At 41.0% G+C, this 22,364-nt stretch overlaps 2 protein-coding genes across 3 annotated transcripts; one reads left to right on the top strand and one right to left on the bottom strand.

Moving 5' to 3' along the window:
- Positions 1-2,455: 2,455 nt before the first annotated feature.
- On the bottom strand, positions 2,456-12,317 carry armh4 (armadillo like helical domain containing 4). 2 transcript variants are annotated; one of them, XM_079645468.1, is made up of 8 exons: positions 11,993-12,317; positions 10,263-11,186; positions 7,477-7,857; positions 6,700-6,849; positions 5,565-5,723; positions 5,382-5,413; positions 5,026-5,080; positions 2,456-4,556 (listed from the first exon to the last, which is right to left on the bottom strand). In XM_079645468.1, exons 2-8 carry the CDS (start codon positions 11,095-11,097, stop codon positions 4,504-4,506), a joined length of 1,665 nt encoding a protein of 554 aa, XP_079501594.1. In that variant the 5' UTR covers positions 11,098-11,186; positions 11,993-12,317; the 3' UTR covers positions 2,456-4,503. The 2 variants fall into 2 exon arrangements, with proteins under 2 accessions (XP_079501594.1, XP_079501593.1); XM_079645467.1 differs by having other exon boundaries at positions 5,026-5,160; positions 11,993-12,303.
- Positions 12,318-13,037: 720 nt separating this feature from the next.
- actr10 (actin related protein 10) lies at positions 13,038-22,134 on the top strand. The gene is made up of 13 exons (XM_079645469.1): positions 13,038-13,261; positions 15,019-15,091; positions 15,175-15,257; positions 15,383-15,491; positions 16,149-16,256; positions 16,462-16,529; positions 16,663-16,742; positions 17,565-17,600; positions 17,964-18,043; positions 18,170-18,243; positions 18,872-18,953; positions 20,472-20,673; positions 21,189-22,134. Exons 1-13 carry the CDS (start codon positions 13,185-13,187, stop codon positions 21,368-21,370), a joined length of 1,254 nt encoding a protein of 417 aa, XP_079501595.1. The 5' UTR covers positions 13,038-13,184; the 3' UTR covers positions 21,371-22,134.
- The last annotated feature ends 230 nt before the right edge of the window (positions 22,135-22,364 follow it).

Below are 22,364 nucleotides of genomic sequence, written 5' to 3'. Positions count from 1 at the left end.
ACTGGTGAATTGCTACTGTTTTTGCTTCTATCAAACCTGACTGTATAGGTGAGGAATTTAGATTTTTTCTTCCTATTAGAACATAACTTGTTTCCCCTAAATGCACTGCCAGCTGCTGCAAAATCCCCCAAAAGGAGTCTTTGAAAAAGAGCTGTCTCAGTTGGCTCCTTTTTACAGATGATATCCGTCTGTTCCTCCTTATTGCAAGTGCCACTCAATCCATCAGCACCCTCAGCCTCAGCTCAGCCTGCTAACAGGCATCACACACTCAGCCTCAACACTTCTGCGTCTGCACTCGGCACCAGACCGGAGGCGAAGTGTTACATATGCTGGAATGCATGAGTATGCTTTGTGTTTATCTCTCGATACAAAAAAAAGAAAAGGAAAATAGACAAGTATTCTTAGCAGATTATATTTTATTCTATGTTTGCTTTCAGTTTGTTTCGATTGTCTAGTGTACACCTGTTTAACCTCACGCTGCTCATCAGCGGCTGAGTCCTCAATGCACCAGGTGCTCTAACTCGATGCACAACCAACCTCGCTAACATTTAAGATCTCCGACCTGAGACTTAGTTTCACCAGGACGCTCCAATCCACACTAATTAAGACAGTTGGCTTCATCCGCTTTTGTGTTTTTTCTTTTCTTAAAAGTAAATATGAACAAAGGTCAGATGCACGTCTTTGGAAATTGCTGCAGTGTGTATGTGTACGTAGTACGAATGTGTCTTGTGTGTGTCCTGTTATTTTGACAATGGCGTGGTTCTGTTAGACTTTTATTTCTCTACTTTCCAAATCAGAGCCTTTGCTGCTGTGTTTTGTTTCAAGGACAACAGGGAAGTAAAAAAAGGCAGACTTGTTTTTACTTTCAAGGATACGAGTAAGTGCTCAATGTGGTGGAAAGACTGGAGACTGTTTGGTTGAAGGGAGGATAAACCCTAAATTAGCTTAGATCTTTTGGAAAACAACCCGCGTTACAGGTTTTTAAAGTAAGAAAACATCCAATTATGCAATCGGACATCTGCATGCTTTTATGCTGCCTACAATATTCAATGCAGGACACTGCCTCGGGGCACAATCAGAGTCAAATCTGCTCCAAAATATTGACTACAGATCAAAGTCTCCAGCAAACATTTGTGGTAGTCGGATGTATAAATGATTTGATAGCTAGTCTCCATGAATGACACTACAGGACCGTGTTCATATTTCGTGATTATTTTCCTTCAGACTGAAGTATATGTTTACAGAGTCGCCACCCCCATAACAGCCTGTGTATGTGCGTTTGTGTCTGCATTTGGAACAACAGATCAGATGACCTATTTTTGTTTGTTTTTCAGATTTGTATACGAGTGTCGTTCTATTCCTCGGATATATTGAGAGCATGTTTTTTTCTTTTGGGTGAATCATCTGTTGGGAAGGGGGCGGTTTGGGTTGATTTATCAGATTGTGATTTTAATTTCTGTGCTACTTTAGCCCATCCAGAGGCTTAACGAGGACTATGAGCAATTCACAGTGGGCATACAAAAAAACGCTCTACACCGTGAACACAAACTATTATCTTTACTGCTCATCTGACACTCTTTAAATTTAAATGATCACCCTGTGTAAACTCCTGGTTTATTTTGGAGGTATAACGTGTCCCTTTGTTGGACATTTGTCTCCCCTCGTGTTCTCTCACTTCCCTGGCCCTTTCTCTTCTTTTATACAGTGACTACTGATAGACGAAGGGACATGATAGGTACAAAAGGAACCTGTCTGTTCTTAAAACCAGCTGTCAGTACGAGGAGATGTTTTAGATGTCGAAGGAACAGTGTTATCTTTTTTGTTTTGCTTTACTCCTGTGAAACTCTGGCAGTTCCATATGGGCATTACAGCCTGTCACAAAGAGCCAAAGCGCTCAGTTTAGCTCATCACAGACTGAAGGGCTTCGTCATCAATATCAGGCCTGCTGTGTTTTAATGAAAATACATTTTGAAAAAAAGTGTTTGACTTTACAATGTCAGTTAAGTGTTCACAGATGTCAGAGGCAGTTTTCTTTACTCCTCCTGGACGTCCGCTGTGCTTTTCAGGTAGCTTAATCTAACAATCACACGCCCAATTATCTGTGCTCACCTGGGGCGACATCTGCCTATCCTACATTTCTAGTGTTACAATTATACATTTCCCAGTAACCAGTTTGCGGGTCGGATAAAGAAAATGTGTCTTGGCTGTCATGCTTCACCACAAAAAGCTGTGTTCCTGCAACCAACCAACCAAGCAACCACAGGGGCTTCCTGCAGTCTTTTCGGGGCGGCCAGCTACGCCTCCAACGCCATCTACGGAGTGTGCAAAGGGGAGAACAAAAGGTTTTTTTGCATGTCAGATTTCTGTTCCCCCAGTTCCTCTTCCCTGTCCCCTCTTGATTTTGATCTGGAAATGTCCGATAGCTTTTATTTAATGTGGAAAAAGAACACAGAAATAAATTATTTGATTTTTTTAATGCTGTAAACTGGGTCATGTCTGCTGTCTGAAGTGGTTTCCATGTAAAACATAGTTCACACTTTAGCTACATCATAAGAGAGTTGAAATAAGACATCTTAAAGAATTGCTTATTTGATCACATCAGGTTGAATTATTTACACAGAGAAAAAAGTGTCCACTATTTTACATCACACTTACCCTAAAACAGTATTATTGCATATTAACAGGCAGTTGTACATTAAGCATATCAGAGGACTGAAATCACTGAAAATATTTTCCCTTTGAACAAAAGACAGCACTATGTATTAATGTTGTGGAAAAACATTGCTCGGATGAGTGTTTTGAAATACGTACTGTCTGAACTATAGCAGAAAGGTTTTTTTATTAACAATTTCCTATTTTCTTCCAAACTCAAGAACTGTATTTGCTTATATAGTTGATTACAGAAATCTAAAATTCATGGGGCAGACATGTTTGCCAAAATGTCTTGGTCTGCCCTTCTCTGAAGCAGATAACTACACAAAAGTACTGAAAAATCATCTTTTGATTAACTTGTGAAAATATGAACTTCTGCCCCAATGTCTTCAATGTTTGTGCTTTGCCAGCCAACATAAACCCTTCATTCATTAGAATTAAAGTCACTGTAACAGGGCTGTGTATGAACCATAGGTATGAACAGACTTAATAGTCATGCACTTAAAAACACTTTTTGCAAATTGCAAAACGATTAATTCATATTGATGGGGGGAGGTAGCCTACATCATTTTTTTTATGCTTCACATTTTTAAGGGACAATGGTATTGTGTACTACAGATTATTAGATATTAAAATTAGGTGTGTGTGTGTGCGTGCGTGCGTGCACAAATGCTTTTGAACAATAGATTTAAAAAATCCAGAAAATGTACATTTAAATGAAGCAATTAATTATATGTAAAGGTATCTGAAATGTGTGGAAAATTTGGTTTAAGGCAATACTCAAACATTTTGGGAAACATGCTTATTCATTTTTTTTTATATAGTTTGATGAGAATTTAGTTACCAATGTGTTAAATATGAGGCTATGTTTCAGCCAGGAATTGGTCAATTTAGCATGAAAGCTGGAAACAGCAAGCCTGGTTCTGTTGAAATGTTATACAATCTGGATACCGGTTAGCAGCTAGCAGTTGTAAGGTAACTAGACTCCAGGCAGTCACTGCTCTAAGCCGAATAAATGTTTGACAAGTTTCCACTGTCAAACAGCAACTTATCAATTTAACACTTATTTTCTGATAAGTGTTAAAGAAACCAAAATTAGTTTTAAAAGGTTTAGTTTGTTGAACAGGGGCAAAGCTAGCTGTTTCCCTCCATTCTTCATGCTAGGCTAACCGGCTAGCTCCAGCTAACTGTTAGATTTAAGAGTGCTATCATTCTTGTCATCCAACTATTGGCAAAAAAAACAAATACGCATATTAAACAAACTGTTGAATAATATAAATATCCACATTTAGCAAGAAATTAAAATGTATTTACACTCAAACAACTGACCACAAGTCAGTTACATATACAGCAAATATATGTAGGCCTACATTGTTGATGTGATGCATCTCTTCTACAGCCCTTTTTACTGCTTGAAAGACATACTCCTGGTCCACACTTTGCCTCTCAACTCCAAAGATTTATCAGCAACACTTTAATCCTGCCATTACCCTGCTGATGCATTTTTTTAGAAGCATCAATATAATATTTTATGTTGAAGTACATCACGCCTGCCTTGCCAAGCCATTAGAGTCAACATCACCTGACAACATTCAGAAAAGTGCTCACATTGGTTCTTTTAGAAGTGGTGGGATACAAAGCGGAACTTTGTGCAGCCTGTGCAAATTGTGTCCTCTACTCAGTCACACTCTGTGGATCAGATGAGTCATAGCCAAACAGCCCAGGGTGATGGGAGATTCTGTAGTCATAGTGATGGGGTTGTTTGCTGAGCCTCCATTACAGGAGCATCAGCTATTGGTCACAGACAAAAAGAGCCCAGCAGGGTCTCATCAGAACTCATCTTCAGAGCTGTCAGCCAGCAGCATGGCCTGGTCCTGACGGCTGGTCCCCGGCTCTCGAGGTTGCTGGGGAGTTGAAATGAAAATTAAAACTTGCATAGACAACATTTCTTCCCTAGAGTTTGCAAGTGGTCGGTGTTGAAAGACACGTCTCACACGCTGCCTGTATGCTCTGAGCCCAATCACCATCACTTTGTCACACCAAACACTTGCTAGGCACACATTACGCTACTCTTTTACCAACACCGTAAATCGATCTATAAAAGACCCCCCAAAAAACTGCTGTAACTGAAATATAGATTAATAAGAAGTGATTTAGGGGAGTAGCCTACATGTAATATTTGTTCCACTTCAATAAGCACAAGTATTATTGTTTTGCTGCTGTAGCAACGTTTCTGTTTTCCAGGAAACACAGGTGACAGGGCACATAGCATTTTGTTTTCCAAGGTTAAGCTACTTTGGTTGTTTCACTGTCAGTCATTTCCACTAATGGCTTTAGTAAGTTCAATGAACTTAGGTTGTTGGTGGAACTGACCTCTTGCTGCCTGACCTTCCTCCTCTGGTGTTTGAAGCTGTGAATCATCCTGATGCTGTAGAGGGCGCAGACAATTAACAGGGCCCCAGTGATGCCTATGCCCACAGGGGCCAACATCCCGGACACATAACCCGCCTGCAGAGCATAAAGACAAAATTGCTAAACGGAATTGTAAACAAATCCTGGCAATCCTTCTCTATAAACTCAAATCAAAAAAGATCCCCTAACATATACAACTGTAAAGGTAGAGAATATTACCAGATTTATCCATAACAGCACATATAATGGAGCGAATAAAACAGAATTGTTTTGATGGACGACCAAGACTTTTTAGCGGCAGCAGGGGGCAGTCTTACCTTTTCTCTGATCAACTCTAACCAGCTCCGCACTGTGAGAAAAGAGACAGATATAGCACTTGTTATTTTTCATAAATGTATTTCAAATGATTGTGATGACTGCAAGTGAAGGTATAACCATTGAATATGTTATGTTATTTCCATAGCTTATGTAAAGATGATTTAGAAACCATGTTCTCTTACTCAGCCCCTGGTTCCGTTGGACCCAGAGAGGAGGTGGAGGGATGAGGCTGTACGGAAGCCTCGTTGAGAAGGCTTTAGGTGTCTCTGTTAGGTCCTCCTTGCTGTCATCCTCGATCGATTCCTCAGAGTTCTCATCTTCATCCTCTTCATCTGTCTCCTCTGTGAGATAACAAAAAATAGTTACTCATTGGCCACGAAAAAGGATGACATTGAAAACCCTATTTCTTTTTAAAGGGCCCATGTCATGCTTTTCCGATTGTTACCCGTCCCCTTGTGTGTTATGAAGGTTTTTATGCATGTAAACGGTCTGCAGAGTCAAAAACCCTCAAGTACACCCTGTAGCGAGTAAAACTCTAACACAGTCTATGCTGCCCCAAAACGCCTCGTTGGAGATTTCTCATTTTCCATTGTTTACTTCCTGGGTAGTGTGACGAAGTGTGACGTGGGAATACCCAGAGGTCACACCCTCTGCCAGCATTTCACGAAAACAAAGCTTCCCAAACCTTTCAGCGATTCATGCCGGATATGTACAGCGTAGGGCACTGAAGAACGATGCTGTTCCTACTTTGTTTGGACCAGCGGGAGATTCGGTTAGACACAACCTGTAAGTATTCATTGTTGTTTGTATATTTATGATGTTTAAAACAAACAAGGTATCTACAGTACCACGACTGTTTAAATGGGTAAACGTTTTTCGGGCTGCTAAGTTGGGATCGCGGAGAAATGCTCTCCACAGACCCATTCTCAAAGCGTTATAAACCTTTTTCTTACTCAATATCAAGCCACACTTATTGTTTTTACTTCGGCTGTGAGTGTTTGTGTGTGCTCAGGATGAGTTTCGCTTGTTCTCGCTGTATCACCGACCCGGAAGCCTGTCCGCTCCTCGCAGCAGATCGCAGCAACGAGCCTCTCAACGTCCCGACCAATCAGAGCACACTGGGCTCACAGGAAGGGGGGGCAGGAGAACATACTTTACAGAGATGCTGTATGAGAAACCAATGTGAGTTTGGAAAATTGCACGGTATAAATCTATTTTAGTAGACCTCAACAATGTAATCAGATCAATAGAAAAGGCTATGACATGGGCCCTTTAATTAAATTGTTTTTTTGCAGATGGCATTACAACTTGTCTTACCCTCAGACTCCATCTCCTCTAACCCTGATCTGGATTTGTGCACCGGATGATGGGTTGCCATGGATACCGTTGTCATAGCATGCTGGAGGGATGAGAAGGAGGGGTCGGTGGTGGGCAAGTTCTCCTCAATGTTTGTTGTCCTCACATCACCTACACGCCGGGAAGCACGTGGCCCGAACACACACACACACACGCACACGCATACACTTTGTTACAGCTATTTTAACATCTAATAATCTGTAGTACAAGATGCCTTATAAGTTATATTGCATGTGCAGTATTTCTTCTGTTTCAGTGACTTAACGAAATTAACTGTCTGAGAAATACATTCTCAAGCTAAATCAAGTCTCTTCGAGATCACATGAATTCAGGCCAGAGGTTGCCTAGAGGGGGAAAACATATTTTAATAACTTCAACAACAAAATATATTTACTATTACTTTTCTTTTTCAAAATAATGTTGATGCACAAGCAAGGTGTACTGTTGCCCCATAATTCTATGTTAAAATGCAACAACCCCTGCAGGATAAAAGGCACATAATAATGAGTTATAATGATTAGTATTAGTAAATAAAGGTTGAATAAAAAATGAAATAAAAAAACTAAAATTCAGCAAGAAATTTGAAAAAACAGTTCCTGGAATTAGTTGCTCCATCACATTTACACAATGACCCATACTGTTCTTTGAAAAATGGTTGACACTAATGTGAAGTATATGTGACTTGTAGGAAAAAAAGCTCCTTGTGTTGACATTCATTCATCCATGCTGCCACATCACCTCTCTCAGTTTGATCCTCGGCTCCGCCCCTCCGCTCTGAGACAGACGGTCCCAATGATCCGATTGGCTCCAGCAGCTCCCCGCCGGACGCCTGCCACGATGACGTCCAGTCTGGCATCAGCAGTGGCAGGGCGTGTGAGGGACCGTCGCTGTCTGTCTCCACGGTGACCAGCTGGTCCAGATCCAACTGATGCATTCCTCCTGTCGCCATGGCAGCAGGAGGCTGAGCGCTGCCGGGCACCGCGGTGACCGCTGCCACGGCCTCTGCTGCCCCCCCCTCCGCTGTCACATCTTCGAAAGGCTCGAAGATGAGGGGGAGAGCCTCTGAAGACATGGTGCCCTCAGTGGCCTCGTCCTCAGAGGGCGGGACCACAGTGTCCACTGTAAACACAAGAAAGACAGAATGAGGGTCAGGATATGTTCAGGTGCAAGGTGCATGACTGGATGTGTCAGAACTTTCTCCAATTAAACAAAGACAAAACTGAGGTAATGGTTTTTGGAGCCAAGGCAGAACGTATAAAAGTTAGCGCTGAGCTTCAGTCTGCAATGTTCAAAACAACAGATAAAGCCAGAAATCTAGGTGTAGTCATGGACTCTGACCTGAGTTTCAACAGTCACATTAAAACAGTTACTAAATCAGCTTACTATCACCTAAAGAACATATCTAGGATTAAAAGACTAATGTCACAGCAGGATTTGGAAAAACTTGTCCATGATTTTATCTTCAGTAGACTGGACTACTGTAATGGTGTCTTCACAGGTCTCACTAACAAATCTATAAGAAAGCTGCAGCTGATTCAGAACGCCGCTGCTCGAGTCCTCACTAACACTAAGAAAGTGGATCACATCACTCCTGTTCTGAAGTCTTTACACTGGCTTCCTGTGTGTCAAAGAATAGATTTAAAAATATTGTTGCTGGTTTATAAAGCATCGAATGGTTTAGGCCCAAAATACATTTCTGACCTCCTGCTAAATTATGAACCATCCAGATCTCTCAGGTCTTCAGGGACTGGTCAACTTTCTGTCCCCAGAGTCAGAACTAAACATGGAGAAGCAGCGTTTAGTTATTATGCTCCAAATATCTGGAACAAGCTCCCAGAAACCTGCTGGTCCGCTGCAACTCTTACTACTTTTAAATCCAGGCTGAAGACTTTTCTTTTTGCTGCTGCTTTTAATTGAACTATTCACATCTTAAACTGCACTGTAACTTTTATCCATGTATTTTTTCTTTTAATGTTTCTTTTATTATCTTTGCTTTTTAATGACTGTTTTTAAATGCCATTATCTTAATGTTTTTCATTTTTGAAAAGCACTTTGAATTGCCTTGTGTTGAAAGGTGCTATATAAATAAACTTGCCTTGCCTTTGAAAGATAGATAGAAATTGAGGTTTTCCTGAGGACCATGGTTTATTTATTATTTGTGATCTTATTGATGGTGTTGTTCGGAATAAACTCCATTGTGTGTTCCTTTGCCCCTAATACAGTCACTAGAGGTAACACGGTTCTCTTTAATGAGGAGATTTAATCCTTGTTAAGATTTATAAAAGCTATGGAAACTAAGGCAGTGAACACTGTATCATAAGATCCCCTTTTTTCTTGGGGTAGTGCCTTTATTGTATTGACTGAAATGGGGATCTAAATCTAAATAAAAAGAGCATATTTGTTTGGACCTTCTGGTAAAAGTCAGTCAAACACAGCAGTCATCTGAAAGTCTATGTTTTTGTGATTATGCTCAATTCAGTGAGAAAAGTAGGCCACCTGAATGAGTTTCTTTACAAAGCTGACAGCTCAAATAAATACATATATTTTCTAAAGTGTATTCAGCACACATAGCAGCACTGAAGTATTAATGACAGAATGAAGCTCCTGGTCATGTGGTTTTCTCATTAGAAAGCACTTGTATTTGAGTTAACAGTGCAGCTAAGACACAATGAAAGGAGAATATAACCGTTCTCTCTGAGACGACCACAGAGAGGGAGCTGTCACAGGAGAAACTGCTACCGCATATCTCTCAGACATTTCCTTTAGTCTAAAGTGTTTCTTAAGTAGGCTGAAAAATGCTTATAAAGACCGCAATCCTTTTACATAACGCTGTTTTGGGAATTGAGTTTTTTTTGTGTCAGCTTCCTCTCTGTTGGGAGGAAGCTTCATCAAACAGCCGATCCCCGAATGGACGGAAGGAACACATATTGGCTCAGACAGACTCCTTTAATCCATTTCCCTATTCTGCCTCCATGAATAATAACCTGCCTGTTTCTCTACAATAGCCTGGATGGGGGAGTGTGAAGGGGGGGGGGAGAAAGAGCGGAGGTTCGAGGGGGTAAACAGATAGAGAGAGAGAGAGTGGTGAATCCTCCTAAGACTTGTATAACACACCCTGGCACCAGCCCTTTCATGTTGTGTGTGTTCTGTTTTTTTGTTTCCAGGCTCGAGTCAGGAATAGAAAGTAATTAGTTTGCCACGGGTCCCAGCTGGGGTTCAAAGTGGAGCATGGAAAACCCGGGGCGCCTTTCTTCGCCAATCATCAAAGGCAATCTTTGCCACGAGATGTGTCGTTTTAATTTCCGCTTGAATGAATCCTCCTGAAACCTCGCAAACTGCAGCAAAGCTAGGAAATAAAACTTGCTGTGGAAGAAAGTCAGACAATGACTGCAGAGCATTCAATTAAACTTAGGAGTTTGTGTCCTTGTGCACCCAATTTGAATAATAGAACAGAAAGCTTTACCCTCCAAAAAAGTCAATTTCACATCAACATTAATGAGGCTTTTCTAATATTTCACATTTACCATCCCCGGGCCTTGCCGCCTCAGTCCACAGGCTCTCAGGTCCATCCTCTCTGGGCATCAGGTTTGGTCCCAGTTCAGGTAACAAGGGGTCTGGAAGGGAGGACATTGTAGCTCCATTATGACCCCAAATTGACAAATGTGTGTAGGTTTGAGGGGAGGCAAAGACAGAGGGAGGGATGGGACTGCGGGAGGTCAGTTTCTGGATCCATAATCCAGAGTTTGGAGGTTCTGTAGAGGATGGCAATCTTGTTTCCGAGTCGTCCAGAGAATCACCGGGTACTTTGGACCAGTCCTCCTCACTTTGGTCTCTGACCTGCCTGGATGTGATGCCCAGCTGTGATGGCGTTGTGAAGGAGGATGAAAATCCATCTGGAGTCGACCTTGCTGACCTCACTGCTGAGTCCACCTGCTCCGTCCCACCTGTGGGATCGGACACAGGCACCTTCCCACCGTGTGGATCAGCAGACAGCCCTGAAGCCGACTGTCTGCTCCCGTCCCCCTTCTTTACCCTGCTCCTTTGGCTTCGTGCCTCTCCTCCAGCCTCGCTCGGCCCAGATCTTCCATCGAGGCTGTCTCCGTTTTCAGTCTGCGTCACCGAAGCTCTCCGCTCAGGTCGTGCATGTGGGCCAGCGCCTCCTTCTACATTTAAAACCAGGCCAGTCACATGTTGTGTGCGCTCTTTATCTGTGGCGTGCGTTGATACAACGAATGTTGCCGAGCTGCCACACTTTCCGTCACAGTCGCTGGTGTAGCTCTGGAGGTGGACGGGGGTCCCGTAGACACAGAGACAGGTGCCCGCCAGGAGGAGGCGAGGGAGCGTCCCAGACATCAGCATCTCTGTCTCGTCTCAGTGCCTGCTGAGAGTGGACACAAATGCTCGGTGTGAACAGCGTCTGACTGTCACTTCAACGCCTTGCCACCCAGCTGTAGACATGTGGACAGAAAGAGAAAGCAAAGGTGGCGTGAAGGAAAATAGGTGACAGGGTGCAGATTAAAGAACCAGCATACAAATGATATAACATTTTATTCAGAATTTCATATAGCCTGTAGTTACAAAAGATAACAGGATTAACTGTCAGCCTTTACTTTGATGCTGCACCGTTTTGGAATCATTTGGATGAAATTCCTTTTCATCTCAGACTCTTCTGCTCACTTTGTGTAAACAGAAGGAAATGCTACACTCACAGGTGGAGGGTGACAGAAAGAGTCTGACACAGCAATCCTTAGCACTCCCCTGCATTTCACCTATAAATAGCACCAGGTTTTCTAAGATCCTCTACAGAAGGATCCATTAAACAGACCTCTATGTTTGCAGGATATATGCACATTGGATTAAAACGGCTAACTGGAGCATGTGTTGCTTCACATGACGAGGCAGCAATTATCACCCAATAATCAATTCCTGCCTGCTGTAGAGAAATACACGACACGTCTGGTGTTCACAGGGTGACACCCTTTCATGTTGCCGGAGAAACACAAACAATCATCCGAGCCCTGATGATGCACTGTCCACAAATGCAACCCACTGTTCTGCATGCGCACCTCCCCTGTGATCAATACCGTTTAACAGCTCATGCAGTGCACATATAGCGAGAGTATAAACAGATTCACAATCCGCTGTTGAATCACCGGAGCTAACATGCAACATGCATGCATTCCTTTAAATCGCGTCATTTTGAGGCAATGCGAGAGAATGCACATTAAAGTCGTGTAAGGCTAAAAATAAATACCTTCCAGAGTTCATGTTCGCGGTGCCTGGAGGAGTTTCTCTTGCAGTTTGCAGGAAATAATGCAGTTCGCACGGACACAGATTCAGGATAGTGAGGGTGGATTGTGAGGCTTGTTGTTGAGCAGCTCGGCGTCACTGACGGAAAGTCTCAGTCTTCTCTTCGTTATGTCCTCCTGCTTCTGAAGTGCTGCCACCAAATGCTTCAGATCTGCAGGATTCACCCAAAGTGGCAGCTTTGGCGTCTGTTTTATTATAATTGAGCTAATTGCATTGAATGCATCTATTCCTCGATAATCAGAAGTTTATATTTTCTTCCAAAAAAAGGTTACATGAAGAGCTATGGTGCTGTCAAAGTCAAAGGTCGTTGTAAACAGAGAGCAGTGGAGACCAGAGGAAGAGAACGGTCAGTTTCTTATTCTGTGTATTTTAAACAATATACAACCAATATAATATATCTTGCTGAATTTGAAGATGTTGAAAATGAACGTTATTTTTGCAATGATGACCCAGTATATTTAACACATTTATTCATGAGCACCATAGCCATAGCATTGGAAATATTGTGAACTAATAATTATGCTATAAACGCTAAATAACAAAAGAATATATAAAGACTCTCAGACGTATAAATGTTGTTAATTGTTATTATAATATATTTGCAATTTATGTAAAGCATTTAATGTTGTTGTTATCATAATATCATTTTTATTTCAATAAACTGATTGTTTGACTGATGTGCAGTCACCTTTGCTACAATAAATTCATTTTTTAAATAATATTCATGCATACATTAGATTAATAACAGCTCTTATCTGACGATAAACAATAATCATGTTAAATAATCAACATTTACAGGATTGCTTCTGCATTAGGCCTACATACAAATATTACAATGTTGTAAGCTAATATCAAATACACCCTGAACTTGTCTGAATACTGTTTCTAACGTTTGTTCCCTTTTTTGTATATGTTGCTGCTTATGACGTACTCATTTTTCATTTAATAGTTGATTACAAAGTTTTCATCAACCTCACTTTGAGCACATTTTGATCAGGCAATCCAGGGGACGTCTTCGCGTTTTTTAAGACCCAACCCAGCCCAACCGGAAGACAACAGATTTTTCATCCTTTTCATACGATGCTAATTTTCGACTGTAACATCTGAGCACTGACATTATTCATTAAATTAATAAAATGCCCTTATTTGATGGTTTGGGAAGCGGAGGAGAGAAGACTGCCATCGTCATTGACTTAGGAGCAGCATACACAAAGTGAGTATCAGCCGTTAGCACCCCTTGTTAACAGAGCCAATAGCATATTATGCTAGCGTATATATTTGTATTTCTTACCTTACTTTTTTAATTGTGTTTCGGCACTAATGGCCTATGCACCTCACACACAAACCAACCATGCTGTAGCGTTAGCTTGAAAGCTAATGCTTACTAGACCTGTCAGTGTTTAGCTAGCGTTAGCTAATGTCAAATTAAAGCTAAGATAACATCCAATAAGTAAACAAAGACAACTGTACTGAACGACAGTTGCATTATAGACAGCTCGGTGCAACATATTTTGAAACTGTACATCAGAATGTCCTGATTCTGCCTGAGTGACTACATGGGGTGTCCTGCTATCACCCTGGAGTGAGATGAGTCTTTGATACTGGACAGTTTTTGTTTTATTCTCATCTAAACACAGAGGGATGATAGCTCATATATGAGGCTTCAAAGGTCTTTTATTTTGAAACTCTACATCAGAATGTCCTGATTTTTTCTGAGTGACTACATGGGGTGTCCTGCTATCACCCTGGAGTGAGATGGATCTATGATACTGGACAGTTTTTGTTTTATTCTCATCTAAAAACAGGGATGATAGCTCATATATGAGACTTCAAAATTCTTTTATTTTGAAACTCTACATCAGAATGTCCTGATTTTTTCTGAGTGACTAGATGGGATGTCCTGCTATCACCCTGAAGTGAAATGAGTCTTTGATACTGGACAGTTTTTGTTTTATTCTCATCTAAACACAGAGGGATGATAGCTCATATATGAGGCTTCAAAGGTCTTTTATTTTGAAACTGTACATCAGAATGTCCTGATTTTTTCTGAGTGACTACATGGGGTGTCCTGCTATCACCCTGGAGTGAGATGGATCTACGATACTGGACAGTTTTGGTTTTATTTTCATCTAAAAACAGGGATGATAGCTCATACAATAGAGATTTCAAAGGTCTTTTATTTTGAAACTCTACATCAGAATGTCCTGATTTTTTCTGAGTGACTAGATGGGATGTCCTGCTATCACCCTGAAGTGAAATGAGTCTTTGATACTGGACAGTTTTTGTTTTATTCTCATCTAAACACAGAGGGAGGATTTTTCTTTACTCTACCATAATGCATAGGATATTCGCGCACCGCAATATCACGTGAGGGCTGGCTTGACTAGGTTTTTCGGAGTGGAGGCTGGCTTGACCGCAGTGACAAAGGTCCTTTCATTTTTCCAATGTGAGGTGAAAACACGGCCCCTTGTTGACAGTTCTTTGAGTGACCTACATTACTTGTAAAGCACTTGGTAGTCTGATGTTAAAAGTCACTTAGCCTATCATTATATGTTACACTAGCAGTGTATATGGCTTTAATGCTAACATCTTGCTAGAATTTTAAAGCAAATGTGTCCTAATGAAGAAAACCCGGCCTGAGGCAAGTCACATGAAGATCAAGAGGGCTGTTTTCTACACTTTTCATAATCATGTCTTTGTACACAGTACATTTCTTTCTGTCATCATTTCACACAGAGCCTCACTTTAATTGTATTCAAGATTCAAAGGGTTTATTTGTATTTGCACATTAGCTACACTGTGGTTGTCGGGCAATGGAACTCTTCAGTCTGAGCCTGGATAAGGATATGACTGATAGCATTAATCTTGCTAGTTATATTATATTAATTATATATTATTTTATACAAAGAAATTATAATATTCTCTGCACATCATTCAGAAGCCTGGCTGATAGTTTTCCTCTCCTTGCAGATGCGGCTTTGCAGGGGAAACGGGGCCCAGGTTCATAATTCCGAGCGAGATCCGGAAACCAGGACAGCAGCAGGTGAGACACCGCTGTGAAAGTGAAACATTAGAAAGTATGTTTGAAAATTGCCAAACAGGTGGTAATTTCTCTCTCAATTGCAGGCCATCAAAGTGGTTCAGTACAACATCAACACGGAGGAGCTTTATGTCATTCTCAAAGAGTTCATCCATTTACTGTACTTCAGGTGAGACTCTGCTGCATCAGTGATTCTTTTCAACACATCATTTTATACAGAACATATTTTTGGCTGAAAGAAATATTGGTCCAGTCTCACTAAATAAATGTTTGTGTTTCTATTTGTCTCGTCAGGCACCTGCTAGTAAACCCTCGCGACAGAAGAGTGGTCCTCATCGAGTCCATCCTCTGCCCGTCTCACTTCAGGGAGACGCTCACAAAAGTTTTCTTCAAACAGTTTGAGGTATGGAAATAAAGCTGATCAGTGTTTCATAGAAGCTTAAAATATAGTCTATTTCGTTAGTTATTTAGTGTTCCAAAATCAAATGTCCACATCAATCTCAATGGTTTAATAATGGTGACAAGTCCTGTAGGAACACACCTATTACAACAACTCTGATCACACATGTTAGATACATTGTGTATTGTCTGTGTGTTAAAGGTGATATTTCATTTTCAGGTCCATACTTCATTTTGTGTTCCTACTTGAACAAGTTGAAATGCATTGAGTTTTTTCTCGTTCTGTCTGTCTGAATGTACTGTACTCACCTCCCTCCGTCTGAAATGTTCTTATTTAGAACTCTTTAAGGGATCCCTCTCTAAAGTCTACTCTGAATAGCTAGCAAATACAATATGACACACCTTCGCAAAGGTTCTAAAGCCATTGGTGGAGATAATCAAATGGCGGCGGTTTTCTAATGAGACTGTATGTGACAAAGGGAAAGGAGGACACATTTGAATGGCTTGCTAAATCCGATGTTTTCTGACCTAAAAAAAGAGTTGTCCTCTTTAACCGTTTTTAGCCTCTTCAGATTCCCAGCCGTATGATCGCAAGGAATGAAAGAGTAACTGTTTCATGACATGTCCCCTCTAACTGTTATTCTTGGCTGGTGTTCTCCAGGTGCCCTCTGTGGTGTTTGCTCCAAGTCACCTCATGGCCGTCATGACTCTGGGCATCAACTCTGCTCTGGTGATGGACTGTGGCCACACAGAGACGCTGGTGCTACCTGTATCCTTTTCCTGTCATTTTGGAGTCTTTCAAATGAATACTGCAACTGTGTTAGGAATTGCATTTATTTTTTATTTTAATAGGAATTAGGATCTCTGTTAACTCCTTGGTGAGCCAGGACATGTTTAGCCTCCTAGGATGGATGGAAAGGAAGCCATTAGCCACCTACTAAACTTATATGTTTCCACCTTAACTGTAAACTCAGATTTACGAGTGCACTCCTATTCTGCCTGCCTGGGAGGCTTTGCCTTTGGGAGGGAAAGCCATTCATAAGTAAGTAGCTCCAACAGATTTCAGAATCAGAGTGTGAGACTATATTTTTTGATTAAAAATCCATTGGCTGTGAAATGTAACCTTTTCTTTTAGATTTGTTTCCCATAACTGCATGTGTCTGTTGCTATTTCAGAGAATTAGAGAGTCTTCTTGTGGAGCAGTGCACTGTGGACTCAGACACCACCACTGGGCAGAGTGTTCCAGTTGCTATTGGTAATCACAGAGAAATGCCATCCACTGTATGCCTTTTTAAAGGAACAAACACGGTACTCTGATACAGACTGCTAATGTGTTAAACTGCAGACAGGCTTTCTCCCTTTATGCATCATTTACTATAAATAAGTAGAACATGTTTCTAAGTGACATGTTAGTGATTTATCTTGCTCAATTGGTGAATTATACATATGCATATAGTCTATTTTAGAGTTGTCTGGTAAAACTGAATTGTCACGTTAAGCTTTGAGATCTGAAGCAGAGACAGAGAAGCTACTCATATATGCATCAATAATTAAGACAGACAGCGGGCCGACTCACTTTTCTGGACTGCTGAACCAAATACATTTCTGCTGCATACGGCAGAGGGCTGACATCTCTAATCCACCTTGGGGAGGATTTCAAGAGAGAAATTAAACTATAGTCCATACATAGTTTCTTCTATTGTCTCTGTCATAGTTGTTGTTTTAAAATACTTGTCCTTTGCTGCAGTGTCAGCTCACAAATTCCCCAAACACTGGCCATTTCTCAATGTCGAGTATACCTGCCTCAGAGCCACTATTTCAAGTATACTACGTCATCGAGTGGCGCTGAATGCTGGGCATTTAACATGCATTTAAACAGTCCTTCGGCGCCACTCGATGGCGTAGTATACTTGAAATGGTGGCTCTGCAGCAGGTTTACTCGACATTGAGAAACGGCCACAGGCTCATAAAGCTAACTCTAAAGTGAATTCTGAGAAATGGCTGATTCGTGAATAATCAAAACTAGAAAATGATTCAGTTTCCCTTCATTTATATATCTTTTTCATATTTCTTTCAGGGAGCATCTCAGAGGAGACTATGGAGGATATCAAAGGTAGGGTTGATGGAGTTTCTTTCTTTCTTTCCTGTTTAAAATCCGCAAGAGTAATGGATTGAGATTTTAATTATTGCCTTCAAAGGCAGCATTCCCAAAAGAAAACGTGGCTGCTTCTTTCCTTACCATCCGGTCACTGGAATACTGATGTGTGTTATGTAATGATGCACATTTGTAACAGTAATAACCCATTTGAATGGTGTAACTAAAGCTTTCTTCGAATATGCATCTTGTAAATGTTAAATATATTACTGGTTGTTAACATTGCCTAGAGTCATTAAGGATACTGCTCATCCTTAGTGATATATGTTTACATGTTTTAGATGTTATGTCTGCTTATTGATTTTGTTTTGTTTCCTGCAGTCAGAACATGTTTTGTCAGTGACCTGCAGAGAGGCCTGAAGATCCAGGAAGCCAAATTTAACCTGGACGGTACAGCCGAAGTGAGTCATGTGTTTACTATTCTGGGTTTTATACCACTAACCTTAGATGTCCTCAGTCTGTACAAAAGCTTGTATTTAAAAATGCATTGTTGTAGATTTGTTTACTATTCTTTTTTCCGTTTGTAGCGTCCAGCCAATCCTCCAGATGTTGATTATCCTCTGGATGGGGAGAAAATCTTGCACGTCAAAGGATCCATCAGGTACTTCCACAAATGATGCTTTTTCCATTTGTCATTAACTGAGATAAACCTTAATTTATTTTACAATGTCTTACAATATTTGCATATGTTTTGTATTATTATTGTATATGTAACGTTTCACTTTTTCATGGTAGAAGGTCTTTCTGTAAAACTAGATTTACTGGTCTTAATGGGCCTTATTAACAGACGTTTTGGATTTACGGACTATTCTTTTCTTTTACGCACATTATCCGGGACACGTGGACATTTTCTGACCTATATTTGTTTGTACGATGCAAATATATTTGAATATTTAAAACTGCCTTACACCATGCATAGGCACTGATGAAAAGGGCCCGTCTAAGACAACGTAAACACACAGGTTTTAACTAAATGCATAGCATATTTAATTAGATTAATGGTAATATTTAAAATCGATAATTGTTCTATTGCATTCCCAAATGTAATAAATAGTGTCATAGCTTACACTAAAATACAAGAGAGTTAGTTACTCTTAATGGAGTCTCTTTCTATCTCTTTCCTGTACTTTCCATCTGTGGCATGAAACGATTCTCTCTAAACAGCTTGTTGTGTTCACGGTGTCTTTACATTTCGTCCCTCATCTTATTTCATTTCGTCTTTTCTCCAGGGACTCTCTGATGGAGATCCTGTTTGAACAGGACAATGAGGAGAAGAGCGTGGCCACTCTGATACTTGATGCCCTGGTCAAGGTATTATTTCCTAGCATTTTGAGAACAAGATGTTATGATTATAAGCAGTCACTTACTTACATAAACAACTGTGAAAGATTTAAAACATGCCAGCAGAGGCAGTACCATGATAGGGAACAAGTCTGTATTATGACATTGGAGTGTTTAGTGTTTGAAGCTTGTAGTTTTTAATCAAAGGATCTATTGTGTCTGTCTGCGCTAGAATACTACTTCTTTTAAAGTCCCCCCCCCTGCCTGTACCGCCTCGATTGGACTCCTTTGTTTTCCTCTGTAACATAGTGACATCACTATGCAACATTTGCGCTTCTATTGGCTTGCGCTCCAACACATTGTACGTGATAAGCTAAGGGACGGGAAATCTCTAAGCAGTTGGACAATAACAACTGAGCCGACCAGCTAACCGATCAGAGCAGACTGGGCTCTGGTTTCAGACAGAGGGTGAAAAGAGGTGCTGCAGCACAGGCAGTATGAGAAAATGAAAGAGCTTTTTGAACACTATGGCATGTAACATCTTGCTGAAATATACCGAATAATCCTACATCGCCTTCTTCACCTTCTTTTCTGACACGCCTGGAGTTACTTGTATTGTATTATGCTTCACCTCATCTTCCCATGTGGTGAATAGCAGTTTAAAGTAGTTTCTCTGTAATCCCGCTGCTATAACCTTCAGTAAACTCAGCAGGAGGTATAGAGCAACCTAGTTTTGTCCTCCGAGTGCACAGCAGAGGAATTAAATGTACAGTTGTACTCAGTGTGGTTGCTATGGCGACGTACATATACAGCTATTCCAGGAAACAGAGAGCCATTTTGTGGGGATCAAGTCTTGCCCGAACCGCCTGATTAATCTCAGTGGGGTACAGCAAATACATTACACAGCCTCAGATTTAAACTTGAAATCCCAATCTGTGCATTCCTCAGGATTGAATGATAAATCAGTGGGGGCTCCAGACGCCAGAGAAGTCACTTCAGTAATGTAAATGTCCGCTTCAGCTACTTTTATCCATCCCCTTTTGGTTTAGTCGGCAGAAAGTGCTGTCCTGCAGTAAATCTGCTGCTTCCTCCTGCCTCAGCTGTTCTCCTGCTGCACCGCCTCAGGCCTTCTGGACCGCCTCAGGCCTTCTGGGGCCAGTAGACAAAAGCTTCTTTTGTTTTCTTTACATTCTACAGAATCACAAAACAACATTGTTGTGTGTTTGTTCACCACTTTAGAGTCAAACTGCTCCACAAAATGAAAATCTGCCCCCAGCATTCTAGATCAACAACTGTCTATAAAACTCTATGAATCCGCCTATAACAACATAACGTATTGAGGCTTGCCAACAACATTCTCCGTCCTGAAGAGCCAATGTGAATTGTTACCATCAAATCTTTAATAACGTAATACTTTTCCCATGTATCTTGTTGTTTATATTTGTTCAAATGGAGCTGCTATAATATGCAAGATAATATCCCCCTCCAATCTGTCATGTAACAACATGTAAATCTAATTTGGTTATGTGTGCACGTGTTCCCCTGCAGTGCCCCATAGACACGCGTAAGGTGCTCTCGGAGAACCTGGTGGTGATCGGAGGCACGGCCATGCTGCCGGGCTTCCTGCACCGTCTGCTGGCGGAGATACGCCTCCTGGTGGAGAAACCCAAGTACAGCACGGTGCTGGCCAGCAAGAGCCTGCGGATACACGCTCCACCTGCGAAACCCAACTGCACCGCCTGGCTCGGAGGTCAGAAATGTGACCTTATAACCCTTGAGCCCCCCTGCTCTGTCATCCTTAGAGGACAAAAATGTCTGTGTCCAAAATAATAAATAAATAGAAGTAATATTGCATCAGGTTAAATACTTAAGGCAAGGTCCTGATTATCTGTATACGAAAACATTTTCTGTGATTTTTAGGCCTTTTTTTCAAATGTTTTTTGTGCAAGGAACCAGGAAAACAACGTTCAAGCTGGTGGAAAACCAAAAAAGTACAATTTTGAAGCCAAGACTCTAGATTGTAAACTGTATAGAATGCGGGTTTGCATGCTGTAATATCTGTGTGATTTAAAATGTTTTTTAATGGCTTTCAATGCAGACAAAAGTGTCTGTATTTGAGCTAATAACATAATATTCGGAAAGGAGGTTGAACTTCTAATATTGGAAAAAACCCTCCAGCATCAGCATACTGAACCAGCATTTATCTCGGCCTAAACATTTATTAGTGGCCCCTCGCTGTGTATTCACGCTGTCTCTGCTCCCCAGGTGCTATCTTCGGAGCGCTGCAGGACGTGTTGGGCAGCAGGTCGGTGTCTCGAGACTACTACATCCAGACGGGCCGCATCCCAGACTGGTGCTGCCTGAGCTCCCCTCCCCCCGAGTCTCTCTACGAAGCGGGGAAGACCCCTCCTCCACTTATGAAGAGAGCCTTCTCCACAGAGAAGTAGAATGTGCTGTACCTCTAATAATGTACTCTCCTTTACTCTACGTCATAGAACAGTTCAATTATCTTCAATTTTACATCTCAACACAAACAGCTCTAGCTTTTTAAATCTCTAGTAGTTACACATACTGTTGGGTGATGCGCTGCTTTCTGACCTGAACAGAAAGAAAACAAGTTGAGATATATGAAAGAAGACAGTGTTAGAATAAAATAAAATAAACTCCTGTGTTACAAGCAGGCATGTTTTTGGTTTCATTTGAAGTCTCAATGAGCAAGACGCTGAACCTGTCTCACTCTCATTCCACTTTGTTCTGGATTCAGTTGGGAATTAAACTGAAAAACACGTTTATCTGTTCAGAAGAAATGTTTCAGATGATTATGAAACTGAGCTTTAGTCTTTAAAAAATAGTTGCTGAGAAAAGCATGATGTTTGACAAAGTTTGTTTTGACGGTAATGTCCAATGAAGTTTCCCCCAAAAAGTTTCACTTATTTATTATATTGAAGTATAAAGTGGTTGTTGAACTCAATAAAGGCCCTACACAGGTGTTTTGAGTTATTCCAGCTATTAACGGCTTTTCACAATAAAGAGTTAACACATGGTAGTGTAGGGTCAATGTCATCCACACTGACCTGAATTATTCAAATCAACTGTGGGTGTGTCGAACGTAGTTGTTGTTTACAAGTTTCAAAGCATTCTCCAAACAACGCCATTTTGCTCTGTCACCTTTAAAACCAACTATTACAACAAATAAATATTCAGAACTCAATCAGACTTGTTTTTGTCCTCTTTATCATCCGAGACTAGCGTATGTTCGATTTCAAACAAATTGAAGCTCCAATATGTTTTAGACATACAGCTGACCAGTAAGCTATTGTGTGAAGATGGACAATATTCCTATGTCAATAGTGTTGAAACAGTCCGGAGATACCACCCTATGGGATTTTAGCCTTGCAGACCATTTACATGCACCAAACCCATACAACACACTACAGGAAA

Source organism: Notothenia rossii, assembly GCF_949606895.1.
Source record: "Notothenia rossii genome assembly, chromosome: 8".
NCBI lineage: Eukaryota > Metazoa > Chordata > Actinopteri > Perciformes > Nototheniidae > Notothenia > Notothenia rossii.
Note: the sequence above shows the minus strand (reverse complement) of the source record. Positions and strands in the feature narration are given on the sequence as shown.